General features: G+C 41.2%; 1 protein-coding gene across 9 annotated transcripts in view; it reads left to right on the top strand.

Moving 5' to 3' along the window:
* Positions 1–23,793, top strand: part of MAGI1 (membrane associated guanylate kinase, WW and PDZ domain containing 1) — a 379,816-nt gene extending 356,023 nt beyond the window's left edge. For 4 of the 9 annotated variants that reach the window (XM_075574262.1, XM_075574265.1, XM_075574261.1 and 1 more), the window contains 9 exons: positions 2,396–2,487; positions 3,459–3,651; positions 5,800–6,096; positions 9,467–9,670; positions 12,971–13,061; positions 13,385–13,445; positions 16,076–16,219; positions 17,254–17,392; positions 21,176–23,793. In XM_075574262.1, coding sequence (XP_075430377.1) covers positions 2,396–2,487; positions 3,459–3,651; positions 5,800–6,096; positions 9,467–9,670; positions 12,971–13,061; positions 13,385–13,445; positions 16,076–16,219; positions 17,254–17,392; positions 21,176–21,924 — 1,970 coding nt within the window. In that variant the 3' untranslated portion in view covers positions 21,925–23,793. Of the gene's footprint in view, positions 1–2,395; positions 2,488–3,458; positions 3,652–5,799; positions 6,097–9,466; positions 9,671–12,970; positions 13,062–13,384; positions 13,446–16,075; positions 16,220–17,253; positions 17,393–17,612; positions 17,818–19,544; positions 19,634–21,175 lie in introns of those variants that run through there. The other 5 variants (XM_075574269.1, XM_075574266.1, XM_075574268.1 and 2 more) reach the window with 3 other exon arrangements.
* The last annotated feature ends 496 nt before the right edge of the window (positions 23,794–24,289 follow it).

The raw sequence follows: 24,289 nt of genomic DNA, 5'->3' as shown, positions 1-24,289 counted from the left end.
ATTCACCAGTACACCTAGGGTTGCCAGGTGGCTTCTCCAAAAATACTGGACTCAATGGTGAAAGTTGCGTCAGGTCACTATGTCCAGGGAGGTAATACCGGACATACATGTCCAGTATTACAGTACCTTTCATTTTTTACCGGAGAGAGTATCCAAATACAGGACAGTCCACTTCAATACCGGACACCTGGCAACCCTAAGTACACCTCCAATAGCTTAAGAAGAAAGGATGGGCAGGTTTGCGGGTTAGATAACCAAAGTTCTACATTTATTTGAAAGTTCGAATCAAACTTGAAAATTAACTTTTAAATCCAAGCGAAATTATGGCCAAACTTGGAGGCTCATCCTCCGATTTTTTATTTTTTTAAAAACATTTTCTTAGAGCCGCAACACCCGTGATAGTGCCCGCCCTTAACCGTAAGCAATATTTACTGTTCACATGTAACAAATATATCAATATACAGTCACTGTCCACTTGTTTCCGGAAATAGAAATCATTAGGGGGAATGGAAAACACTGCAAAGCAAATAAGGGAACCCAGTCCATTAATTGATCCAAAGTATACACTTGGCCACTTGTAATAAATGACTTAAGTACTATGAGTGTGATTTGAGCTTCTCCAGTATCTGGGATAACAGCTTTTCGTTTAATGAATGAATTAATCATGGACTCCACCCCTGCATATATGTAGACCAAAGATTAATGCAATAAAGCCGGGCCATCTGGCTCCAGCCCAAACCCATTTGCGTCTGTCCATTCCCATTCCCCTTTCAGTTTGATACTCGTTCGGCTGCTCTCAAGCTAATTGTCCTAATGAACATGGATGAAAGCCTTGAAGTTATTTTGGAAAACAGCAGTGTAAGAAGTATTACAACTTTTCAATATACAGTATCTGCTTTTTCCTAGCTCTCCTACTTTTTTTTGGACTAAAATGTTATTTTTTTAAAGTCAGGATCACTTAAACAATAACACTATATGGAGTGTGGATGGGCCTGTTTCAAGATCGTGCTACATGTGGTCTTATTACATTCAAAAATTGTTAATGCAGTACAGTATGTGATCCATGATGCACCCATTGAAATGAAGGAAAATGTTCTGTTATGCTGGTTGTGAACTGGCTTTTTCCAGTTCTCAGACCGGTTTAGGCCCTCAAAGGGTCTATTTAACTTCACAAGAACATGAAGAGCTTCCCAATACTGCAAACTGGCATCAGTCCTAATAAACTGCGTCCTCACATAGCACAGGCCCAAGGCCTAACCACAAATTGGGTCTTTCTCTCTCAATTATATTGATTTTAGGAAAGGACCCGATCTCACCCCCTCTACTTGACTCATTTGCTTCTTAATGGTATTGACTTTTGGAGACCACTATTCAAATCAATATGTGTGCAGGTCTGCTAAAGATCAAAACGGGTTTCCAGTAATCATTCCACTGGGCGTCAAAGACTTTTAACTATTGCAACCTTTTCATTCAGAACCAAAGTCCGACACATTTCATGTATAAATTTTTTTTTTGCAAAAAGGAATATCATTTTTTAAATTATTTTTTTTAACACATGCATTTTTGATTCTTTTTTCTGTTTGTAGATGTAATTAAATACAAATGCATTAGAACTCCTACTAAGCTGTGTTTTTAATTACTCATAAGATGGCATTGTTTAGTTTCCACTGTATATCAGGGTGGGCAACTCCAGTCCTCAAAGGCCATCAACAAATCAGGTTTTCAGAATATCACTGCTTCAGGACAGGTGGCCATGTCATTGCCTCAGCCACTGATTGAGTCAACTGCTGAAGCAGAGAGATCCTGAAAACCTGATTTGTTGGTGGTCCTTGAGGACTGGAGCTGGCCACTCCTGTTCTATATTAATAAAACAGTCTGTACAAAAAGCTTTGGCTCCTAACCATGTTTTTTCCTCTTGCTGTACTCTTGGTATTCTTAAGCCAGTTATTTATGACGAAAGGGCCACTGGGTTTAGTGCAGATGCTTATACTGTGGAAGTTACTAACCGAGGCACTAGACTATGATGTGATTTATTATTGTCTGACTACTGTTAAGTATGGGCCCAGTGTCTTAAGTTATTTATTTGCATGCATATTGAACATGCTAGTGAAGTCTCAATCTAGAGGACTTTTTATTACACATGATCTACCACCAAGCCGCCTTAACGATTGTAATGGTGTCTGTATAGACCATCCGAGATCTCCTTTCCAGACAAATCTGACGTTTTCCCGATATTACCAATGGGATGCCCGTTATTTATTTGTCATGACAGATTTTCTATATTTATGCTGTTAACTTGGATCCATTTAATTTCTTGAGCTCAAATGTGAAAACCTAACGGCAACTGAAATTGGTACATTTTTTTTCTGTAAAATAATATTTTATTTCTTTTAAGTTCCAGATTTTCAAGAACATGATATCTTTTTATGGAGGAAAGAAACTGGCTTTGGATTTCGAATTCTTGGCGGAAATGAGCCAGGGGAACCAGTAAGTACATCTGTGCTACTCAGGAATGTTTGTCACCGTATATGTGACATTGTCCTAGTCTACTTCAGGAGATATTATGCCACAAATAAAGACCTAATGTGTCAAACCTAGATGGAAACATAATATATTCTTGTAAAACGATGTGCGCCCAGTTCATCTAATGAGCGTGTGATAACTCAACTCTAGGACTTCATATTTTTCCCCCCATTATTTTAGGTCAATAATTCTGAAAGTCAAGGTATATAACGCATGGCCATGGCACATTATTACGCCAGGTATATGACGTTTAGCCATAGTACATTATTAAGCCATGTAAGTAAAGCTTAGCTATAGCATATTATTAAGCCAGGTATATGAAGCATAGCAACAGGTATATGAAGCATAGCAATAGCAAATTATTAAGCTGGGTATATAAAGCTTGTCCATAGCACATTATTAAGGCAAGTATATGAAGCTTATTTGTTTTGTTGAAATCCTGTGTTTTTATTGCTTCTTCACACAGGATTTTTATATTCCGTTTTCACAATGTAAATGAATCTAAAAGTACAGGATTTATTTGATTATTTTGTGCAACGCAATCTTACTCTGTTTAAAACAAATAAACATCATGTATAGGATAAAGTATCAGTCCTCTAAATTTCGCATTGGTTGGCGTTGATGGACGTACAGCTCAACCCCCTTATAACGCTGTGCTTGGGGTCCAAAGAATCACATCGCGCTATAAGCGGATCACGCTAGAAATAACGTACAATTGTATGCATTGTACAATAAAGTATTTAAGATACCAATAATCGTGTTGTAAAGTATTCATAAATACGAAAAGTGGGCGCCACGCTTACATCGTGTTATAAGCGGATTCGCGTTGTAGCGGATCGCGTTATAACGGGGTTGAGCTGTATGTCCTTTTTTTTCAACCTCATCTACTATGTAACTATATGTAACTATGTACTAATCCATCTTTTTCTGCACAGATCTTGATAGGTCATATTGTGCCAGTAGGTTCGGCTGATGCTGATGGGCGTCTGAGATCGGGTGATGAACTTACTTGTGTGGACGGAACAGCAGTGGTTGGGAAATCCCATCAGCTTGTTGTACAGCTGATGCAACAGGCTGCAAAGCAAGGCCATGTCAATTTAACCATCAGGCGCAAAGTGGCGTACCCAGGTGTGTTCTTTAGAAGTATGCTAGATTTACTGTAAGGCTCCCCTTCTTTCTCTTACACATCACCTCGCTCTCACCCACCTCTAGTCTCCCCCACTCTCACCCACCTCTCTTCTCCCTTCCTCCCCATCTCATCCACCTCTATTCTCTTCACCCCCGTCGCCCACATCTATTCTACCTCCCCTCCCTCTCCCTTCTATCTCTCGTGCTCCCTCTTCCTTCTCTGACTCGCGCGCTCCCTCTCCCTTCTCTCGCGCTCCCTCTCCCTTCTCGCGCGCTCCCTCTCCCTTCTCTCGCGCTCCCTCTCCCTTCTCTCGCGCTCCCTCTCCCTTCTCTCGCGCTCCCTCTCCCTTCTCTCGCGCTCCCTCTCCCTTCTCTCTCGCTCCCTCTCCCCTCTCTTGCACCCTGTCTCTCTCTCTCATGCTCCCTGTCTCTCGCTCGCTCCCTGTCTCTCGCTCGCTCCCTGTCTCTCGCTCGCTCCCTGTCTCTCGCTCGCTCCCTGTCTCTCGCTCCCTGTCTCTCGCTTCCTCTCTCTCGCTCCCTCTCTCTCGCTCCCTCTCTCTCGCTCCTTCTCTCTCACTCCCTCTCTCTCGCTCCCTCTCTCTCGCTCCCCTCTCGCTCTCTCTTGCTCCCACTCTCTCGCGCCCTCTCTCTCTCTCGCGCCCTCTCTCTCTCGCGCCCTCTCTCTCGCGCCCTCTCTCTCGCGCCCTCTCTCTCGCTCCCTCTCTCTCGCTCCCTGTCTCTCGCTCCCTGTCTCTCGCTCCCTGTCTCTCGCTCCCTGTCTCTCGCTCCCTGTCTCTCGCTCCCTGTCTCTCGCTCCCTGTCTCTCGCTCCCTGTCTCTCGCTCCCTGTCTCTCGCTCCCTGTCTCTCGCTCCCTGTCTCTCGCTCCCTGTCTCTCGCTCCCTGTCTCTCGCTCCCTGTCTCTCGCTCCCCGTCTCTCGCTCCCCGTCTCTCGCTCCCCGTCTCTCGCTCCCTCTCTCTCGCTCCCTCTCTCTCGCTCCCTCTCTCTCGCTCCCTCTCTCTCGCTCCCTCTCTCTCGCTCCCTCTCTCTCGCTCCCCTCTCTCTCGCTCCCTCTCTCTCGCTCCCTCTCTCTCGCTCCCTCTCTCTCGCTCCCTCTCTCTCGCTCCCCTCTTGCTCTCTCCCGCTCTCTCTCGCTCCCACTCTCTCTCGCTCCCACTCTCTCTCGCTCCCACTCTCTCTCGCTCCCACTCTCTCTCGCTCCCACTCTCTTTCGCTCCCTCTCTCTCGCTCCCTCTCTCTCGCTCCCTCTCTCTCGCTCCCTCTCTCTCGCTCCCCTCTCTCTCGCTCCCCTCTCTCTCGCTCCCTCTCTCTCGCTCCCCTCTTGCTCTCTCCCACTCTCTCTCGCTCCCACTCTCTCTCGCTCCCACTCTCTCTCGCTCCCACTCTCTCTCGCTCCCACTCTCTCTCGCTCCCTCTCTCTCGCTCCCTCTCTCTCGCTCCCTGTCTCTCGCTCCCTGTCTCTCGCTCCCTGTCTCTCGCGCCCTCTCTCACTCGCGCCCTCTCTCACTCGCGCCCTCTCTCTCTCGCGCCCACTCTCTCTCGCGCCCTCTCTCTCTCGCGCCCTCTCTCGCTCCCAATCTCTCTCGCGCCCTCTCTCTCTCTCGCCCTCTCTCTCTCGCGCCCTCTCCTCCCCTCTCCTTCCCCCTCTCTCTCCCTCTCTCTCCCTTTCACTCCATCCCTCTCACTCCATCCCTCTCCCTCTCTCTCTCCCTCTCTCTCCCTCTCCCTCTCTCTCCCTCTCTATCTCTCCCTCTCTATCTCTCCCTCTCTATCTCTCCCTCTCTATCTCTCCCTCTCTCTCCCGCTCTCTCTCGCGCTCTCTCGCTCTCCTTGTCCACCACTCTTTCTCTGTGTGTGTGTGTCTCTCTCTGCGTGTCTCTCTCTCTTCGCTCTTCTCCCCACCACAATACCCACACAAAAATTCACCTTGGGACTGGAAGGCCTCCGGTAGCATGCCAGTCCCGCGCTCAGATGCGGATGTTGGGCCCAACTTGTGAGGCAGGAGTTGCCCAGAGATTTGGTGGGGGAGGCAAGCCCACCGTATTGCTATCACCCATATGGCTTCTCTCTTAGCCAACTCTGGTTATAAAATAATACATTTTCATTTCTTCATATTTCAATATTTTAGTTGCAAAAGTAGAGAATGAAGTCCCTGCTTCACCAGCATCTTCGCACCATAGCAGCAACCAGCCTGCCTCTCTGACCGAGGAGAAACGTACACCGCAAGGCAGCCAGAACTCTTTAAACACTGTGAGCTCTGGCAGTGGCAGCACCAGTGGAATTGGCAGTGGAGGTGGTGGTGGAAGTGGCGTAGTCAGCACTGTAATTCAGCCATACGATGTTGAAATCAGACGTGGTGAAAATGAAGGCTTTGGATTTGTTATTGTTTCGTCTGTTAGCCGGCCAGAAGCTGGAACAACTTTTGGTAAGCGTAGCAATAACATTCAGAAAATCATTCTAATAATGATAGTCAAAAATATCTCTTGCATGTGGAATTGTGTAGTACCATTTATATAAACAGAGGGTCTCCGGAGCTGAACCCCATTCATTTCAGCTCCTGGGACCCCTTAATTCTGGAGATACTTCCAAACGAGGTGCCGGTACAGTAGCTGCTCCTGCTCAGCGAGCAGGGCTTTCAAGTTTGAAGCTCACGCGGCACATGGGCCAATAGGAATCCATTCCGATGATGTCACGGCTTCCTATTGGCCCACAGGCCAGGAAATATCTGAAGAGCGGACACATTGTGAACCCTGGTACTCGAGGAGAGCGACTACCGGCACCTAATTCGCAGGTAAGTATCTCCGGAACGGGGAGTTCCCTGGAAATGAAATTAACGGGGTGCAGCTCTGGAGACCCATTGCTTCAACCCTATATTTAAAGAAAAATTACATTTGCAAAAACATCTGCCGTCTTGGATTGCCTCTTTAACACAGTATATGAGAAGAATATTTGAAATGTTAGCAGTAGAAGTGAGCTTCTGAGAATTGCACATCTCAAATATCCATTTCCCCATTAGTGTATTTACATGCATCTTAGCGGTAAGACAAAGTGTTTTTCTACAGTACTGCTCTCGACCTCTGCTCAACTGCCAGGGATAAACATTTAGGAACCACCAATAACAGAATGATTAACGTCAATAGGCCAATATCCGTGATGTTTTGGGGATTTTTACCAAAAAGTGGCATTTTAATTGTAAAGTACTGATTCTAATCAGTAAGGCTCCATTCAGGCCAATGGGGTTTCTGATGCTAAAATTAAGGGAGATGCTCGCAAAAATAAACTAAAAGAGCCAGGGAGAGTTGACAGGTATGGAGTAACGATACTGGCATTTACATTTTCTTAGGAAATTGTTATTTTGCCCCAAGCCATGCAAATCTTGGAACTGTATGCATAAATCTCAAGTTTTCTGTAATTGAGATCTAAATTGAAGGATTAATATGCTTCGAAATTATTTTGCCTCTGGTTTTATTCCATTAAGATGTCAACTATCATTTTAAGCCCCAGATAACAGTAAAATGTGCAATTATTGGGTTCTCTTCAGTGAGTGCCCGCAGTTTTATGGCTTCATCCCATCCGTTTAGGGAGCAATAAAAACATACTAGAATTATATATGAAAAATTAAATAGTAGAAGCAATATCCTTGTTGGCTTCCCTCTAAATAAAATATGTTCTAGACCTTGCAACATTTTGGGGGCTTTCATCTAAATATCAGTCTTTTTTAATAAAGCACCTTAAAAACTGCTTTCTTAATAAAAAATATATTTACATATATTAGTAACATACTAATCAATATTATCATAGCTTTCTTCTCGATCAGTGGAAAAGAGCAAGGCCCCCAGGTAAAAATCTGTATGAAACTTCTCTAGATCCTGAAGATAATGTGAGAGGGGATACAGTTGGAATTGTGAAAGACTTTAACTATATAATGCAGGGGCTCTCCACTCCAGTCCTCAAGGGCCCCCAACAGGTCAGGTTTTCAGGAAATCCCTGCTTCAGCACTGGTGGCTCAATCAGTCTGAGCCACTGTGCTGAAGCAGGAAAATCCTTGAGGACAGAGTTAAGTGGAGCTTGGCTAGGAAAGTAGGAGAGGTTGTAGAGGGACCATGATAGATTTCAGAATGCCTATCCCGACATGTATCGGAACTAATGTGGAGTTTTGATATTGATCTTAAAGATTTTTGAATTAACCCCTTCACAAGGAGCAGATATTTTAAAATGGTTATTTCCCCTGTTACCATATTCTAAGCACAACTGAATCTCTCATGGAGTCAAACTGGGCTTTAAGTATCAAATAATAAGTATTGCAAGGCACGTAAAGAATAACGGTCGATCACTGACATGGGGTATCCACCTGAACTCGTCTGTGATTAGGGCACCCCACGATTTCTGAGCATTTGGCCTCTGGTCCATCGGACAAACAGGTAGACCCCAATTAGCTGCGGGGATCAGCGCTCCATCACTCCGGGCGGCCTATAGAAAATTGCTTACTATTGGAGAACCTGCGACCCTGTTTATAATCCGATTCCAAGATCAGCTCGGGGGGGGGGGGGGGGAGGACACCCTCCAGTTTCAGGTATTGCGGCTTGAACCTTCCTAATGCCAGAAGGGCATGAACTAAAAGTCCAACTAGTTATCATTTTTCACATTCAACTGTTTCAATATGGCACAAAAGAGAAATAAATGTGAAAATAACACTGACAATAAGGAATTGCACACGTTTTGCATTGACAATTTAGCTAGGTGAGGGTACAAAACGAGGCGTTTAATCATATCCATTCATTTAGTTGAATCATTGCATTTTATTGTAAAACTCCTGCTGATGTTGCAACACAGTGACACGATTGTACGTTTGTGTAAGTGGATTTGAATATTTCGTTGACAAAAGCACGTAGCATCAGCAAGGGTGAACAATACCCACGCAGACAATGCAGCTCTTGCTAGGGCTTTTCCTAGATCTGCTGATTAATAAGGCTTTCCCCAATACTTTTATTCTGCATGATTTACTTTCCCTGAGCTCTCCAGAACTCATCTTCTACCTGCACTTCGTGCCCTTCTCATGTGAGCTGTCTTGCGGCTTGCTTAATGTTCCTTTCGTGGTGATGAAAGAAACAATTTCTGTTTGCTTACCCATGCAGCACTGAATGTCTATGGTGGAAGGAGGCGGGGGGAGGAGGCCTTGTGCCTTTTAGTTGCAGTTGATTATCTTTCTCGTTCAAGAAAGAACATAACATTGGCAAAAGAAAGTGTGCAGCATTTATACTATTTGAATACACAATATGGTGGCGTGGAAGCAAAATGCCATTTTTAAATATTAACCATACTTTCCCTTGTGTTTTAAGGGCGACCTTTTGATTCAAAGGCGCCATTGATTCAACGTGCCATTGCTACGTTGATTATTTTAATAGGAACTTAAACATTGGAGACATTATAATTTATTAGAATGGATTGCTTTTCTTGGACATTCCATTGACCTCTACCCATACTTTTGTATTGGTCTTCATTTAGACTGCCGATTTTTATAATTTAATACCGCATATATTATCTTTTTTTCTTTTGTGCTACATTACAGACAAAACAGCCTTACATGAAATTGTATCACTCCCTGTCTTCTTTTCATAGGACCAGTAAACCAGCCACCTTAGCTTGCCAATGTTTTGAGCCTAAGCAGCAAAGCTATCCTAATAACTTTTAGCTTGATGCGTTTATTAACCCTAAACCTTCTCTTTCCCTTTTCTATCCTCCTCTCCTGTCCCCTGCAATGTCTTACCACTGTAATAAAACTGCAAATACAAAAGCGGGCAATGCTTGTGTTGCCATGCCTCACAAAATAGGTCGGATAATAGAGGGAAGCCCCGCCGATCGATGCGGGAAGCTGAAAGTGGGAGATCGGATCTTGGCCGTTAACGGATGTTCCATCACCAACAAATCCCATTCGGACATCGTTAATTTAATTAAGGAAGCAGGAAACACTGTCAATCTACGCATCATTCCTGGCGATGGTAACGTATATTCTTTTGTCTTTCTTTCTTCTGATGTTTTCACATATACAGTATATGTTCTTTCTTCAATACTTGTTGTAAGTGAATCACAAATGGAAGCTCTTCTGGTCTATCATCGAAAAACCATCAAGCAGATGTTCTGATTTAATGAAATAGCATCATTTTTGATCTTGCTAATATGATTTTAATATGAACTTAATTTCTCATCTCATTATATATATATATTTTTTAAATCTAGTCCTTCTTTTGGATTATGCATCACAACTAAAGTGCATTATTTTTTTTCATTTTTAAGAGATTTGCAGAAATAACATTTGCATTTAAAGTTTAGGCGACGTCGCTGGCTACAAGGCCAGAAAAGGGGGAGGGCAGAGGGACGGAGAAGCTCCTGATTGGCCGCAAGTGGAGACCGTCACCGAAAACATCAAATATCAGTGACTACCAGATTTTTGGTAGCACTGTCGCTCCATCGCTTTGTCGCCATCGCGTGCACTATAAGCGCCGATAACGGCGACAATGCATTTGTTTTGACGCGACTGTTGTGTCGCCGTCGACGGCACTATAAGCGCAGCCTACGGTTGCAAAAGCACACAAGGCCTTTCTAAAGGAATTAACCCATCCACTGGCTGCACCTAACAGGGCTTATACTGGTAGGGCCCAGGAAAATGAGTAGCGGCCGGGAGGCTATGCTACATTACATTAGTTGATGGAAAGCAAAATTGTCTCTTTATAACGACCCCCTTATCTGATGAGTAAACTATCTCGGGGCTTTCTTGCAACTCATCATGCAAATGACAGAATCTGTCTAATGCACAGTGGCTATGTGCTGCTGCTGTAACCCAATCACAGATTAATGAAACTGCTGATGTGTGTGGTTACTGAAGAAATAGTAATCTACATAAAATATAAAATGCATGTTGTTAGACTCCTTCATGCTTTACACAATTTGCCTGCACAGGCGATGGCACTGTTACAAAAATACTGGTTTTACATTTAATAATCTTAATACCATTGCAATGCAAGTACCATAATTTATTTAATTAGTATTACAAAGCAGGGATGTGTGTGTGTGTGTGTGTGTGTGTGTGTGTGTGTGTGTGTGTGTGCGCGCACACACACATATATATATACACACATACACACACACGTGTGTGTGTGTATATATATATATATATATATATATATATATATATATATATATATATATATATATATATATATATATATATATATATATACACAGTGATTGACAAATCACCAAAAAATCTACTCGCCACACAAAAAAATCTACTCGCCACCTAGTACCAAACGTGTGCTGCTTGGGCCAATATTTACTCGCCCGGGGGTTAAATCCACTCGCCCGAGGCGAGCAAATGTATAGGTTTGTCGAACACTGTATATATATATATATATATATACACACACATACATACATACACACACACACACGTCGACAAATCACCCAAAAATCTACTCGCCGAACAAAAAAATCTACTCGCCACCTAGTCCCGCCTCCAGCCCCACCCCTAGTCCCCCCCCTCCAGCCCCGCTTTAAAAAAATTAAATAAATTGAATAAATTCCTAGTAAGAACAACATTAGATTGAGTTGCCAGGGTGGTTGTTCGTGTGTCCCCCCCAGCTGTGTCGGCGGTGGGTGACAGTGTGACTGGTGAGCCAATGAGGCGTGCGGGGCTGGGCCACGGACCAATCTGATTGGCCAGAGGCTGAGTGACAGACCGACGGACCAATCAGATTGACCATAAGCACAGCAAACATACAACGTTTTCAGTGATATAGATATAATTTAATTTTTTATTATTATTAGTTTTTTTGTTTTTTGTAAAGCTATATTTCCTTCAATACATTCAGCAATGCGGGGAAATATGCTTTACTTTTTTCAAAGGAAGTTTCAAAAGAATAGTCAGATACATTTTGTTAGTGACTAATAAACAATACAAGGATTCCGTTTTTGCTTCTGAAAAAAAAAAACTGCTATTTGGGCGTTCCAGGACTTTAATTAAAGAAGTTGTGGTTAGGGACGGGTGAATCCGACCAAATCCGCTTCCTGATTTTTCTTGCATTTTACCCCCAAAATCTGTTTCGCGGTGTAAAATCCACAAACGGATTTGGTTGGTTTGAATCCGCGCGGATTGACCAAGAACTGGATACAACCCGCGGACGGATTTTTCTAATCCAATCCACGCATTCAGCAACTCGTTGGCGGATTCTTAAAAATTCTACAAATCTGCCCACGGGTTGTGGAATCCGCGGCGTGTATTGGCAATAATAATAATAATAATAAAAAAAAATCCTTGTATCTCTCGAACCTTCCTTTATAAGCACTCTGTCATCCTCGGGCAGTCTGGAGAGAGAGATGAGGGAATAGGAATTCTAGCAAATGATATTGTATGGTGTGCGGAGTTTTCACAGGTTACTTTCTAGGTGACATGCTGCTGTACCCAGTCATTACCAAGTAAGCAGTACTGCTGCTTTAATAACTTGTAACACCATTCCCCTTTCAATTACTGTGGGTTTTTTGGGGAAAGTGTAGATACCCTGCAGGTAACGTTTCAGAGCAGGAGAGGCCAACTTTTTTTTGTTTCAGACTTGCCAATAAATGGGCACACATTCTCTACCCCCCCTCTCTCTTTCTCTCTCTTTCCCTTCTCTTTCTCCCCCTCCCTCTCTTTCTCCCTCCCTCTCCCCCCCTTCCTCTCTTTCTCCCTCCCTCTCCCCCCTCCTTCTCTTCCCCCCTCCTTCTCTTCCCACCCCTGCCTCTCTTTCCCCCTGCCTCTCTTTCCCCCTCCCTCTCTTTCCCCCTCCCTCTATTTCCCTCCCCCTTTCTCTCCCCCCCATTCCTCTCTTCCCATTCCTCTATTCCCCCCTCCCTCTCTTTTTCCCCATCCCTCTATTTCCCCCCTCTCTTTCTCTCCCCATCCCTCTCTTCCCCACCCCTCTTCCCCCTCCTCTCTTTCCCCCTCCCTCTCTTCCCACCTCCCTCTCTTCCCCCTCCCTCACTTCCCCACCCTTCCTCTCTCCCCTCCCCTTCCAACCTTCTCCCCTCCCCTTCCCACCACCTCCCCTCCCCTTCCCCCCCTCTTCTCTCCCCTCTCCCCCCCCCCCCCACACTCTCTCTGTTCTCCCTCCCTTCTCCACACACTCTCTGTTCTCTCCCCCCCCCCCCCACATTCTCTCTATCCTAGTGCATGTACTTGATGGTAAAAAATAAAATATGCAAAGCATTCATATTAGGTTTGTTTTTCTATCTAAACATCAGTAAAATATTTTGTTCGCTTCCAGAATCCTCCAACGCTTCATTATTGACCAATGCAGAGAAGATTGCCACAATTACAACCACACATACTCCTCAGACAATACCCCAGGAAACAAAGTAAGCTATTCCTGGGAATAAATTAACCCCTTTAGCACTTGTTCTCCATTTTACATGACTCAATTTGCATAACTTGTCTATTTTGCGGGGACGGGAGTGGGGGGGGGGGGGGACACACCCAAAATTGTCTTTCAATTTCTTAGTCTGGGTCACATCACATAACCAATGGGAACTTGGCAAAACATGGGAAAAACTGTACTTCGGTTGTCAAACTGTTGCAAACAGTTCTTACCTCTACCCAGGCACTCATGGGATTAAGATAAATGGGACAATTTGTGATTTTGGAATTACATTTCATCCTGACCATGTGCTTTTTAACACAGGAACAACACAAAACCAAAGCAAGAAACGCAATTTGAATTTAAAACGCAACCAGTCACACAGGTAAGTGACGCGCACATATGCGCATGCACGCACATACATTCATAGATACGCATGCACACGTACACACACGTACACACACGTACACACACGTACACACATGTACACATGCACACATGCACACGCTTACACAAACCTGTCCACAGCATTGCAAATATTACTCAGATTTTCCATTTGATTCAATGTTTTCTCAGTTTGTCTAACACACACGTGACTAGAACATCTGTATATACAGTGCGCCTGACCTCATTTTATGTATATTCTAGAACTGTTATTCAGTGAAGTGTTTCTCATAATGCAGTTGGCAACTCTAGTAGGTTTCTGCTTTATAACTTCTGCTGCCCTATTTAATGACCGGTATAAATAAGAATAATAAACATGCATACATTGAAGTATGGGACTTGTACAGTCTGCATCTAATTAGAAAACATACACAAGACTTGGGCGTGTCCAAGGGAATGTTACAAACGTTGCAACTGGTTTTAATTCAGTTTTTGTTGTGTAAAATAGTTGGTAAACTATTGTGCTGGTCAGAGAATTGATTAGCAGCACAGTAGTCTCAAGCAGCAAAGAGATTAATTGAAACAGTCTTTTTCAAAAGGTCTGGAATACACATGTTCCATCTTAATATTTTCCTCCAAAACATTTCTGTGATGGTGTTTGTTTCTCGTGCTGCACCTCCGGTCGGAAGATATGTTACCCTCCCGACAAGCTCCGCGCACGCCTTTTTAATAAACTAAGCGGTTTCAAGCGCTCTCCATGTCAGACCCAGATAAGGCTGCTGCAACTAAGTCAAACGACAACGAATACTAAATGTGTTATGCGGTTAACACACATTCCCAGCTAGCTCAAACTCCCACACCCACCACATCATGAATATATATTTATGTCAACAAGAGAGCTACTGGGCATGGCAATTATATATAACAAGAGACAGGGGTGCCCAATGCTACATCCCATTGACAAAACATATATGGTAAAAAGTATAAAGTAAAATACTTCAATAGTAATAATAATAACTACTTGGTTATTTAGTTAACCCTTTGGCCAAAGCATCATAATCCTGCATACCAACTGCAATAATAATAATAATTTCTGACTGGTAGCAGTTGTTTGGAGGCTGGTGGCACCTCCCCCCAGAGCTCACTCCTCCTTCACCTTTTTAACTTAGGAGGTCTTTTCATTTGCTGCAAGAACAGGACCTATGATGGTTCTTCCGCTCTTACAGAGGTAAAAGGAAGTGTTCACAGTGTAGTGTGGGACCAGCATTAATTTGGTTATACCTTGGCGTTGGTATGCAGGCTTATGACGCTTTGGCCAAAGGGTTAACTAAATAACCAAGTATTTATTATTATTATTATTGAAGTATTTTACTTTATACTTTTTACCATATATGTTTTGTCAATGGGATGTAGCATAGGGCTCCCCTGTCTCTTGTTATGTGTTATGCGGTTATTTGTTACAATTCTAATTTCTACAGCAGAAAAATCTTCTCACTGGTGTTAAGTTAAGCGCATCAGACAGTTGATTTTGCAAAATGAAATGAAGGGAATATAGGCTATTTGGGAATTTCATGGCTTTCACAAAAGGACCTGCTCCAGTTTGTGGATGCCGAATGAATACAGATATTTGCTTCTGACTCTAATAGAAAAGTGGAGAGATCTTTCTCCCCTTCATTTCTACATGGGCCAGCTCACCTCCTCCTTTTTACATGGGTGGCGGTGAGCAGGGGGTCTCGGAGCTGCACTGCGTTAATTTCAGCTTCGAGGACCCCCTGCTTCCCTCATAAATACCTGTGACGTTGGCGGAAGTACTTGTACATATTTACCTTCCGCCACGTAACTACTAGGAAGCTGCGACTGGACAGACTAGTGCTAGCTTTACAGGTACTGTATGCATCTCGGGAACCAGTGGGTTTCTGGAGCTCAAATCAACACGGTTCTGCTCTGGGAAATCCTTGCTTCCCATCCATTTAAAGTAAAAACTAAAAAGGGGGGGGAGTGAGGTTGGTTGTGTAAAAAATAAAAACATAACCAGCGGGGGGAAGGGGACCTGCCTCTTTAAGGAGTTGATGCAGTTGGCTACCACAGTGGAGCATGTCCGTCTCCGAACCATTGTTCGTATTGGGGACTCCGCTGTGTAAACTGAGAAACGGACGATGTCTTAATTAGTGCTTCTCGCCTTCATTTCCCTCTTCAGCTAATTATACTGTTAGTATATTTATTGATTCTTTCTGGCTTTCTTTGACTCTAGCAGTCATTTTTTATCTATTTGCTATTTACTTGATTTATAGCCATTTAAAAAATAAGTTTAAGGACGATTAACTACTATTAGACAACATGTTTAAATTTTTAATTTTTTTTACAATTAATATGGTAAATGGTTAATACAGCTCTGTATAAACCTGTATATAAATACTATAGGCTACCATACATAAAGAAATATATTTTGTTGATTGACAATACAATTTCCCAAAGTAAAGATATTGGTGAGTAGCACGTTAGGAAAAAAAACGAAAGCATCAATGTATTTATTTTTCCATTTTTAATGTGTTTTTGATGCACTGCAGTGACTTTTCTGTATTTGGTCTTCACACGAATAGTGATGCATGTTTTGTTATATTTTTCCTGCAGGAGCAAGAATTGTATATAGTGGAACTAGACAGAGGTCCGAAAGGCTTTGGGTTTAGCCTGAGAGGAGGTCGGGAATATAACATGGATCTCTACGTGCTACGTTTAGCTGAAGATGGACCAGCTGAAAGATGTGGGAAAATTAGGGTATGCATTTATTCAAACCACTTTCCAGTGATTTCTTTAAATAAAGCACAGTTGGTTAACAAATCTGTGTTAGGACCCTTGAGACGGGTCTGCCTTGGAGGGGCTCAGGGCTTACAACACTTTGGCCAAAGGGTTAAACTAAAAGACCATTTTATTCTATATATATATATATATATATATATCTATTGGTCTATAGGTCTAAAGCTATATATATATTTATATATATATGCACTGTACCATGTATGGGTGTCTTTGGGTGTAGCACTGAGCTCTGTCTGTGTTTCATGTTCTGTCTCTGGTTTTAAATATTTCTTTAAATAAAGCACAGTTGGTTAACAAATCTGTGCCTGGCCCTTCTGGTGACTTCTCATCATTATATACCTCACTAGCCCCATTTCCAACATCTCCCTGAATCATACTATAATATGAACGGTATGGATCCAGAGCTGGAGCGCATTAATCACTAACTGTTTCTTTGGTTAACAAATCAGCCTTCATGATTTCAGTGTTCGGCCGTTGACATGTACATTTCTAATGGCACAATCCCTTTAACCTGATAAATGACGATTATGTGATAAAAAGAAATGTAAAATGAAGAAATAGTTACCTCTGAACAAGCACAAAAGGTTGCAGTATATAGAAAAGTCTCCATAATGTGATTGTTTAGTGTCTGCAATATATAGGCTACCGTAAGCAACGTCACTAATACTGCAATGTTGTAAAGTAAGTGTGAAATACTATAAATGGCTTTTTAGATGGCTGGTACTGCTTCTAACACTACATATCTGCCATCTTGATTTTGAGAAGGTCAGATCATTGTTCATTAAACATCATTCTGTGCCTAGATTTAACAGCTGAGCTCTGGGGAGAGCATTCGATTTAAAGGCCAGAGCTATTTTCACAGTGCTCTTGTTTAATATTTGAGGTACTTTAGCCCTTAGGCTGAATGATGTTGTACAAAGACTATAACTGCATGTTATTGCCTTCTGAGAAAATTATTTACTGTGTACATTGTTTACTTATTTTGTGCAAAGGTCGGGGATGAAATTCTGGAAATCAATGGAGAGTCTACAAAGAATATGAAGCATGCTCGGGCAATTGAACTGATTAAAAATGGCGGCCGAAGAGTGCGTCTCTGTCTGAAACGCGGAGACGGTTCAGTGCCAGAATATGGTGGGTCAAACTATGAAAACATTCCTTTGCTCCCTGCCATCACTCCTTGAATGGTCTCTCTCTCTTTCTCTCTCAAGATCTGGAGCAGGAAATCCTTTTCTTTTTTCTTTTATTCACCAGTGTCTTACCAACTTTTGCGAAATATGATTAATTGCCTCGCTTGTACTGAATTTTCTCCACTCTTCTCATCCTCTGCTTGCTTCTGTGGACTGGGGCTCAGTATGAGGAAAGATCATCGTAGCATCATTGGTGAAGAAAAACAAAAATCACTTCTCCTTTGTTAAAACGAAACTGTATTGAACTGTGCCAAACTGTTTTGATTATTTTGTAATGAAGTAAAAACAAGGAACCACAATCCTAAAAAAAAAAAAAAGAAACATTTATCCATAATTCTTACCAAAATTACACGGTTTGACTACTTCATATCTTGCGTGCACCATTACATAATGTGTGTGTAGTTGTCAACTCCTGCTTTTTAGAGCAGTATATAGAAAATAAGATAACGGTTCATTGTCGATCATAAATGGAGAGAATTTATTTAGAGAGTATGGATAAAGATGTTATCGGGGGAACCGTATTTTCTAAACATTATTCTATTTTATGTAAAGATGGGATGTTCTAAGTAATACTGTATTATTAAAGAAATATATTGTCAAATAAAGTTATGTCCTATTTGAGATAATTGATGAGAAAAATTGCCCTATATATAGGGCTTTTTCCCAACCAAAGGTCTTTGAAGTTTCTATAGAAACTGTTTTTGAAGGATGTCATTATATTCTTCTCCCAATTTTGGGGTTACTGCCATGTTTTTATGCTTCTATCTCTATCCAGGTCATGTTTAACAAATACCCATGCTATATGTATACTTGATTGTTTGTTTTTAAGACGCTCTGCTGCTCTTTAATTGGTAGTACCATGCACTGGTAAATGGATCAGTAGACAACTGTATCAAATCCATTGACATCTGTGGCATGTTACTCTGCTCTGATGTACATATCTTCATATTGCAAAGCACACTATGCTTCCATCCTTTACCCGCTCCGCATAGATACCAACCAGAGGTTTTCTAAGTGGGGCTTTTTGGGTTGAACAGGGGGTGACATGCTACTGTATCTCCAACCCTCAACAAGTACTTGATGCCAAAGTACTGTGATTGGCATGGTGTTCCTACTCGACTAAAGGAGACCAAGAAATGGCTGTGCTCTTCCAGTTTTCACGGACACTGAAACGGTCTTCCTTTTCTTGGAATCCGAACATTAAGACAATATTGCCCTTGTATCGTAATGTCTAAAAGTTAATTAGACTGAAGAGCAAATACTGTGTTGAATGGCTAGTCATCTGCACTAAACAATCACGTCACTTCTTCCTTTTAAGTCAAAATATCAAAAAGAAACACATGCCCAGATGAAATGTAACTTGAAGAGAATTGTTGGCAACTCATTTGTCTATTTTTTTTTTGTTACTGTCCTTTCTTTTATCTCCTTAAAGATGCAATGTATTGTTCAACATGCACTGTATGTATTGTCCTTCTGCAAGGTGCTTCATCTCAGAATGACATGATTGTTGCACTGAGATTAAATCTGAGCCCTATTGACTTTAAGCTAAATACAAACATGCTGTTTTGAAGACAAGTCTGACACTTGAAAGTTGTGCTGCTATAAAGTACAGATGTAAAACATATGGGGTCAGTCGCTATTTGGATCCTGTTTATTACTAATGTGAAGTTCCAGTATATTACCTCTTTGTTGGAACATGCTTCACAGTGAGGCTGTATAATTTTGTAATGCGTTTTGTACTTTACTTTTAATGTTGTGGTCTTCTGTGGTCTTTTTTTTCTGTTGAATGTAAATGTTCTTTTTTTTTTTCTGGCATCCTGTTTCTGTTCCCCCGTTTTAAGAATAGATGCAATAGTCGTGTCTGTTACAAAGTCACCTTTTAGATGCCTAGTGTCACGATAGAAATTGCAGGCTCATCGGCCTTATTTGGATGTCACCTAGGAAACCTGACTGGAAACAAAATAAACTATCTTGAAATATGAAGATTATTATTATTTTTTTCTTTCATCTCCGTTATGTAGGGAATCTAAATGTTCTACTTTTTCTCTTTCTTTCTCGCTTTCACTTTTCTTGGTGCTGGGTTCTTCCTTCCTCAGCGATGATACCTCCTAATATCGCTGCATGTATGAGAAATGACAAGCTCGGGGAGCCTTGCTTCTACCTTTTGGGCCAAAATCAAACTACGGTTTGTAGCTAAATCAATATTAGGTGTTTCTGTGCTGTGGCCTAATTCTTTCACATTGCTTGTGCTTTGCTATATTTCTATATGTACAGCAATTCATGAACACTCTGCATTCTTTGAACTGTACATGTAAGTACACTATTGACTGTATCACATCTAAGTCTTGTTTCTTCATTGCAACCACATCCTGAAAAGATGCTTGCTAGCTTTATTTCAACCAGAAAGTGATTTTAAAACATTTACATTTAAAGCTATTGTTGGGGGGGGGAGGAGAATAAAGACTATACTTTAATTATTATGCTGTAGGTATATGTTATGAGAACTAAAAACAACACGAAATTACAGGAGGGGGGAAATGTTTTGTAAAATGTGATCTTCATGGCGAGTTCAGCGCCTTTAAAAATAGATATTAACTACATATGATGTGTATATATAGGGATTGGAGATCCCAAGCCAGTGCTTCACAGCATAAAACAGTTTTTCCAAGTGTAATACTCACAGTGCAATTAATTGCAACATATGTAACACATAATGATAATTTGTAAGAAGGAACTTGGTGCTGTATAATCGTTCAGGTGCTTCGTGACCCATATAAAACACAAGTCCCTTAGTGCCCCTTATATATCAATGTCTTGATCCGGACAAATAAGGCAAACCGGCACTGATATGAGGGGGGAGGACGTGGGGTACAATTGGTAATGTTACTGCAAACAGTCCCGAGTTATATGCCTCCCAACAATGTATTCCTCTCAAATCCAAGCATTTGGACAAACCCCCTCTCTGAGGCTGCGATAAAGAAAGTCCTGAGTAATATGTAGAACATATAGGTCTCTCAAGACACGAGATATACTCACTGCACCAACAAACGGCAGCAGTGTTCCTTGCAGTTAGCTTGCGTCTCCACTGTAGAAGCAGGTGAAGGAGCTGAAGAGTCCCGGCTCATCGGGACTCTTCACCTCCTTAACTACATATGAATTTAAGTGCAGATGAATGTGGAGAATCTACCAGTGAAATGAAATGCAAGAGTTGCAAAATAGCCTGAAAGGGAGTGAATAGCTTTTCACTGCTGAAAGGTGGAAATGTAAATGTTAGATTAATTTAAAAGGGGGTACTTATTGACACAGGCTACAAGAAAGTGAGAAGTTCTAATCACATTGAAGAAAGATTAATTTTCATTTTTTTTCCTGATGATCTTACATGCGGCAAACCTGGTTCTACTGCAGTACAAAATAATTTAATTGTATTTAAAGTTCTGACATTGATACATCATTATATGAAATATTACATTCTCCATGGGGATGTTATGCCAAGTAAATTGACAACGCGATTATTACATCCTGAATAACTGGTAGATTATAAACAAAAGTGCATTTACTAATGTGTAGTTCTCATTGTATGCAGTTACAAGCAGATTAACAAGCTCAAGTTCATTACTACTGACTGCTTTAACAGTGTGTGTGTTGCTGCCACTAACTGAAAGGGCAGGATCTAATGTTATGTATTTAAAGGAATCTGTATCAAATTACTTTTATTCTTTCTCTTCAGACCCCAGCAGTGACAGGAACAGCGCCACAACCAGTTCTCAAAACGTATCGAAAATGAACAAGCTACCGTCTGAAAGAAATACATCATTGGAGTTGCATTATCCACCAGATCATAAATCATTACAGCATTGGGAAAAACGGACACATGTTAGCAGGGAGAACGGCAGACACCGTAATGAACACCACACTTGGAATGGATCTTCTAAAATTGTACCAAGTAGCAAAAAGGATAGATCCCCTGAGGGGAGGCGGCCAATGGAAGCAGCTAGACTAGGGATCAATGGACAGAAAAAAAGAACTCCCGAGAAAATAAGTGAAGGAACACGGAGTGCTGAAAATACTTTGGAAAGAAGAGACAGACCTGATAGAAGGAAAGAGGATTCTCCCCAATGGCACAGGGAGAGGTCGCCAGTGCGTAAAAGGGATGGGTCACCCAACAAACGGAGGAAGTCATTGGATAGGCTTTTGGATCAAAGAAAATCGCCAGATCAGAAAAGAGAGAATTCACCCGAAAGAAGAAGGGCTAAGTCAACAGACAGAAGAAGGGAAAGGTCGCCCGATAGAAGAAGGGAGCGCTCTCCTGGAAGGAGAAGAGAGAGTTCTCCTGATAGAAAGAACAGGGATGAAAGAGCCAGCAACAGAGATGGGGAAGAGCATAGTCTGAAACATGATAACACCAAAAGTTCTAGACCTCCCGCTGAGCAAAGGAGGCGACCTTATAAAGAATGCAGCACGGACCTCAGCATCTGATATATCGATCTGATGCACGGAGTCACATTCTAGCCTTTATATTGTTAAAGGTTCTTAAGGGAGGGTCTACAAACCTACATTACTTCATGTCTTACGTGGGTAAACACTCAATACATGATGATCCTATCATACCATCAAACATTTTATGCAGATGAAACATTATTACAGAGTGTTGTGCCTCATGTATATTAAAGAAAGTATTTTTCAATGTATCTTTTTTAAGTTATTTGCCAAATGTCAAACCTGAAGGATTTATCATGTTCTTCAACAAACATTTATTGACAATGTTCCTTTATGAACATTATTTTCCAGATATTTCTTCTCTAGACCATATGTATGGCACTGGAACGTAAACTGTTTAGGTAAAAGGTTTTCTGTTTTTTTTGGCTAGGCTTGATTAACATGGTTATTCTGACTGTTAGAGATCTACAGCTACTAATTAGACATATATGTAGGATGGTGGTGGGAACTAATGAAAGAAAATGTGTGTAAACAAGCAAAGTCAATCTGACTAAATGAGTTTAAGGAAAACTAGTTCTAAATAGACGATACTAATTATGACTACTACTGTAATGAAGGAAGTATACAAGCACACACCTCATGAGACTATTTATGTTATTGTTTTATGGTTTGTTAGATGGACATACAGTTGATAGGTTGTTACCCCAAAGGAAGCAGGTGTTCCAATGCTACTTACCATGTCTGTAGTGAAACGGTTTGACCAAAATAATAACATCAAATATACTAAGCACTTCAGTGAGACTAGTAGTGCATTGACATACAATATGCTGCTTAATTACACTGAACAGATGATTTTTCTCATCTTTTCCCAAATTAGAATATTCACAGTCAAAGGTTGTGCACCATGAAGCACGAACGGAAATGTCAAAGGGTATACTGTATACACAAAGTGACATGCAGGTCCTGTTGCATGACCTAAATGGCAAATATGTTGTACTTTGAAATCTTTTAACAGCAACAAAAACATTTTTTTTTTTTTTTAAATTGTAGTATCTGCCGTACTTTTGGTCCTAGATATTATTGCATTACTGCCTAGCTGAGCCAAAATGTTTACTATTGGACCTCTACATCAAACTGCTGCTTACAGTGCATTGGTGTGTACATGTATAATGTTTCATATTTTCATACAAACATGAATGAGCATTGCAAGTCTATCACTGTTGTTGCCATGGTACTGTAACAAAAAACAAACAAAAAAAAAAAGATGGCCAATCATTGTGTGTACAGAGTTTAAATTGTAATTATTAGAGCCTGTTGGAAAAATGTTGCCTTTTTTTTCTTGTATAAAAGAGACTTTATGACAGATTCATGTGAGGAATGTGATAAGTGTTTATATTTCTGAAAATGGAGTGAAATGATTCATTGGGGATATATTTTAATGTAAACTGAATCAGGTATGTAAAGGCGTTTTCAAAATGGGAAACCATAGAAGTAATTCTGAAGCTTTTTTTTTTTTTATTATTAGTTTGACATTTGAACTTCGTTTATTTCTTCATTGTGGACCTGCCTGTTGATTATAAAGCACTTGTATGCAGTCTGCTCTTCAGTCATCATTTCATGCAATGTATTATAACCATAATGCACTTTTCTGTCCTGACGAAAAGCGGTATGTGGGCCAACCTTTTTTTTTTTTATAAAACACTATGCATATATCAATTCAACATTGTCCATACAGTAGCTTTATTTAACTTATGGGAGTTGATAAATAACATTAATTTGATTAAAGGCGATTGTGGTCTTTCCCAGTGCAGGCTTCCTTCCGTGGAACAGAACACAATGTGTATGTAGCTAGAAAAGCAAGTCTGTGAATGCTATTTTTATTATCAAATAAAGTTTTCAATACAAAGACATTATTGTATTATTACAACCCTTAAATGTTCCCAGTTTTATTTTTTTTATTTTCCGCCTTGGAATAAAAAGTTGTTTTTTTTTCTCTCCTTCGCTACACCTAAAATATTTTAATTTGCAGGTCCTTTGCTAATAAATAAATAATAATTATAAACAAACTAATTTATATATTGCGGGATGTTATCAGGCGTCTGGATAAAGTCTCTTATAACACATACTCTTTTTAAAATACCTTATTTTTTTTTAACAAGCTTCTCTAATAACAAAACAATGCAATAAAACCTGTGATCATACTCTCCGAGTATGGTATTGGCTTTAAGTTGGTGCCCTACTCAGGATGGATTACTTCTAACGTATGCTATTTAGCACTTTTTACTTTTTATTACCCTTGCTGTCTTCTGTAAGGCCCCGTTCACACTGCGTACTTCGACGTGCGCTCGCATTCATCACCAACCCCTGGCGGCCAATGGTAGTGTTCACTCTTGAAACTACCATT

This window comes from Ascaphus truei, chromosome 17 (genome assembly GCF_040206685.1).
Source record: "Ascaphus truei isolate aAscTru1 chromosome 17, aAscTru1.hap1, whole genome shotgun sequence".
NCBI classification, from domain to species: Eukaryota; Metazoa; Chordata; class Amphibia; order Anura; family Ascaphidae; genus Ascaphus; species Ascaphus truei.
Note: the sequence above shows the minus strand (reverse complement) of the source record. Positions and strands in the feature narration are given on the sequence as shown.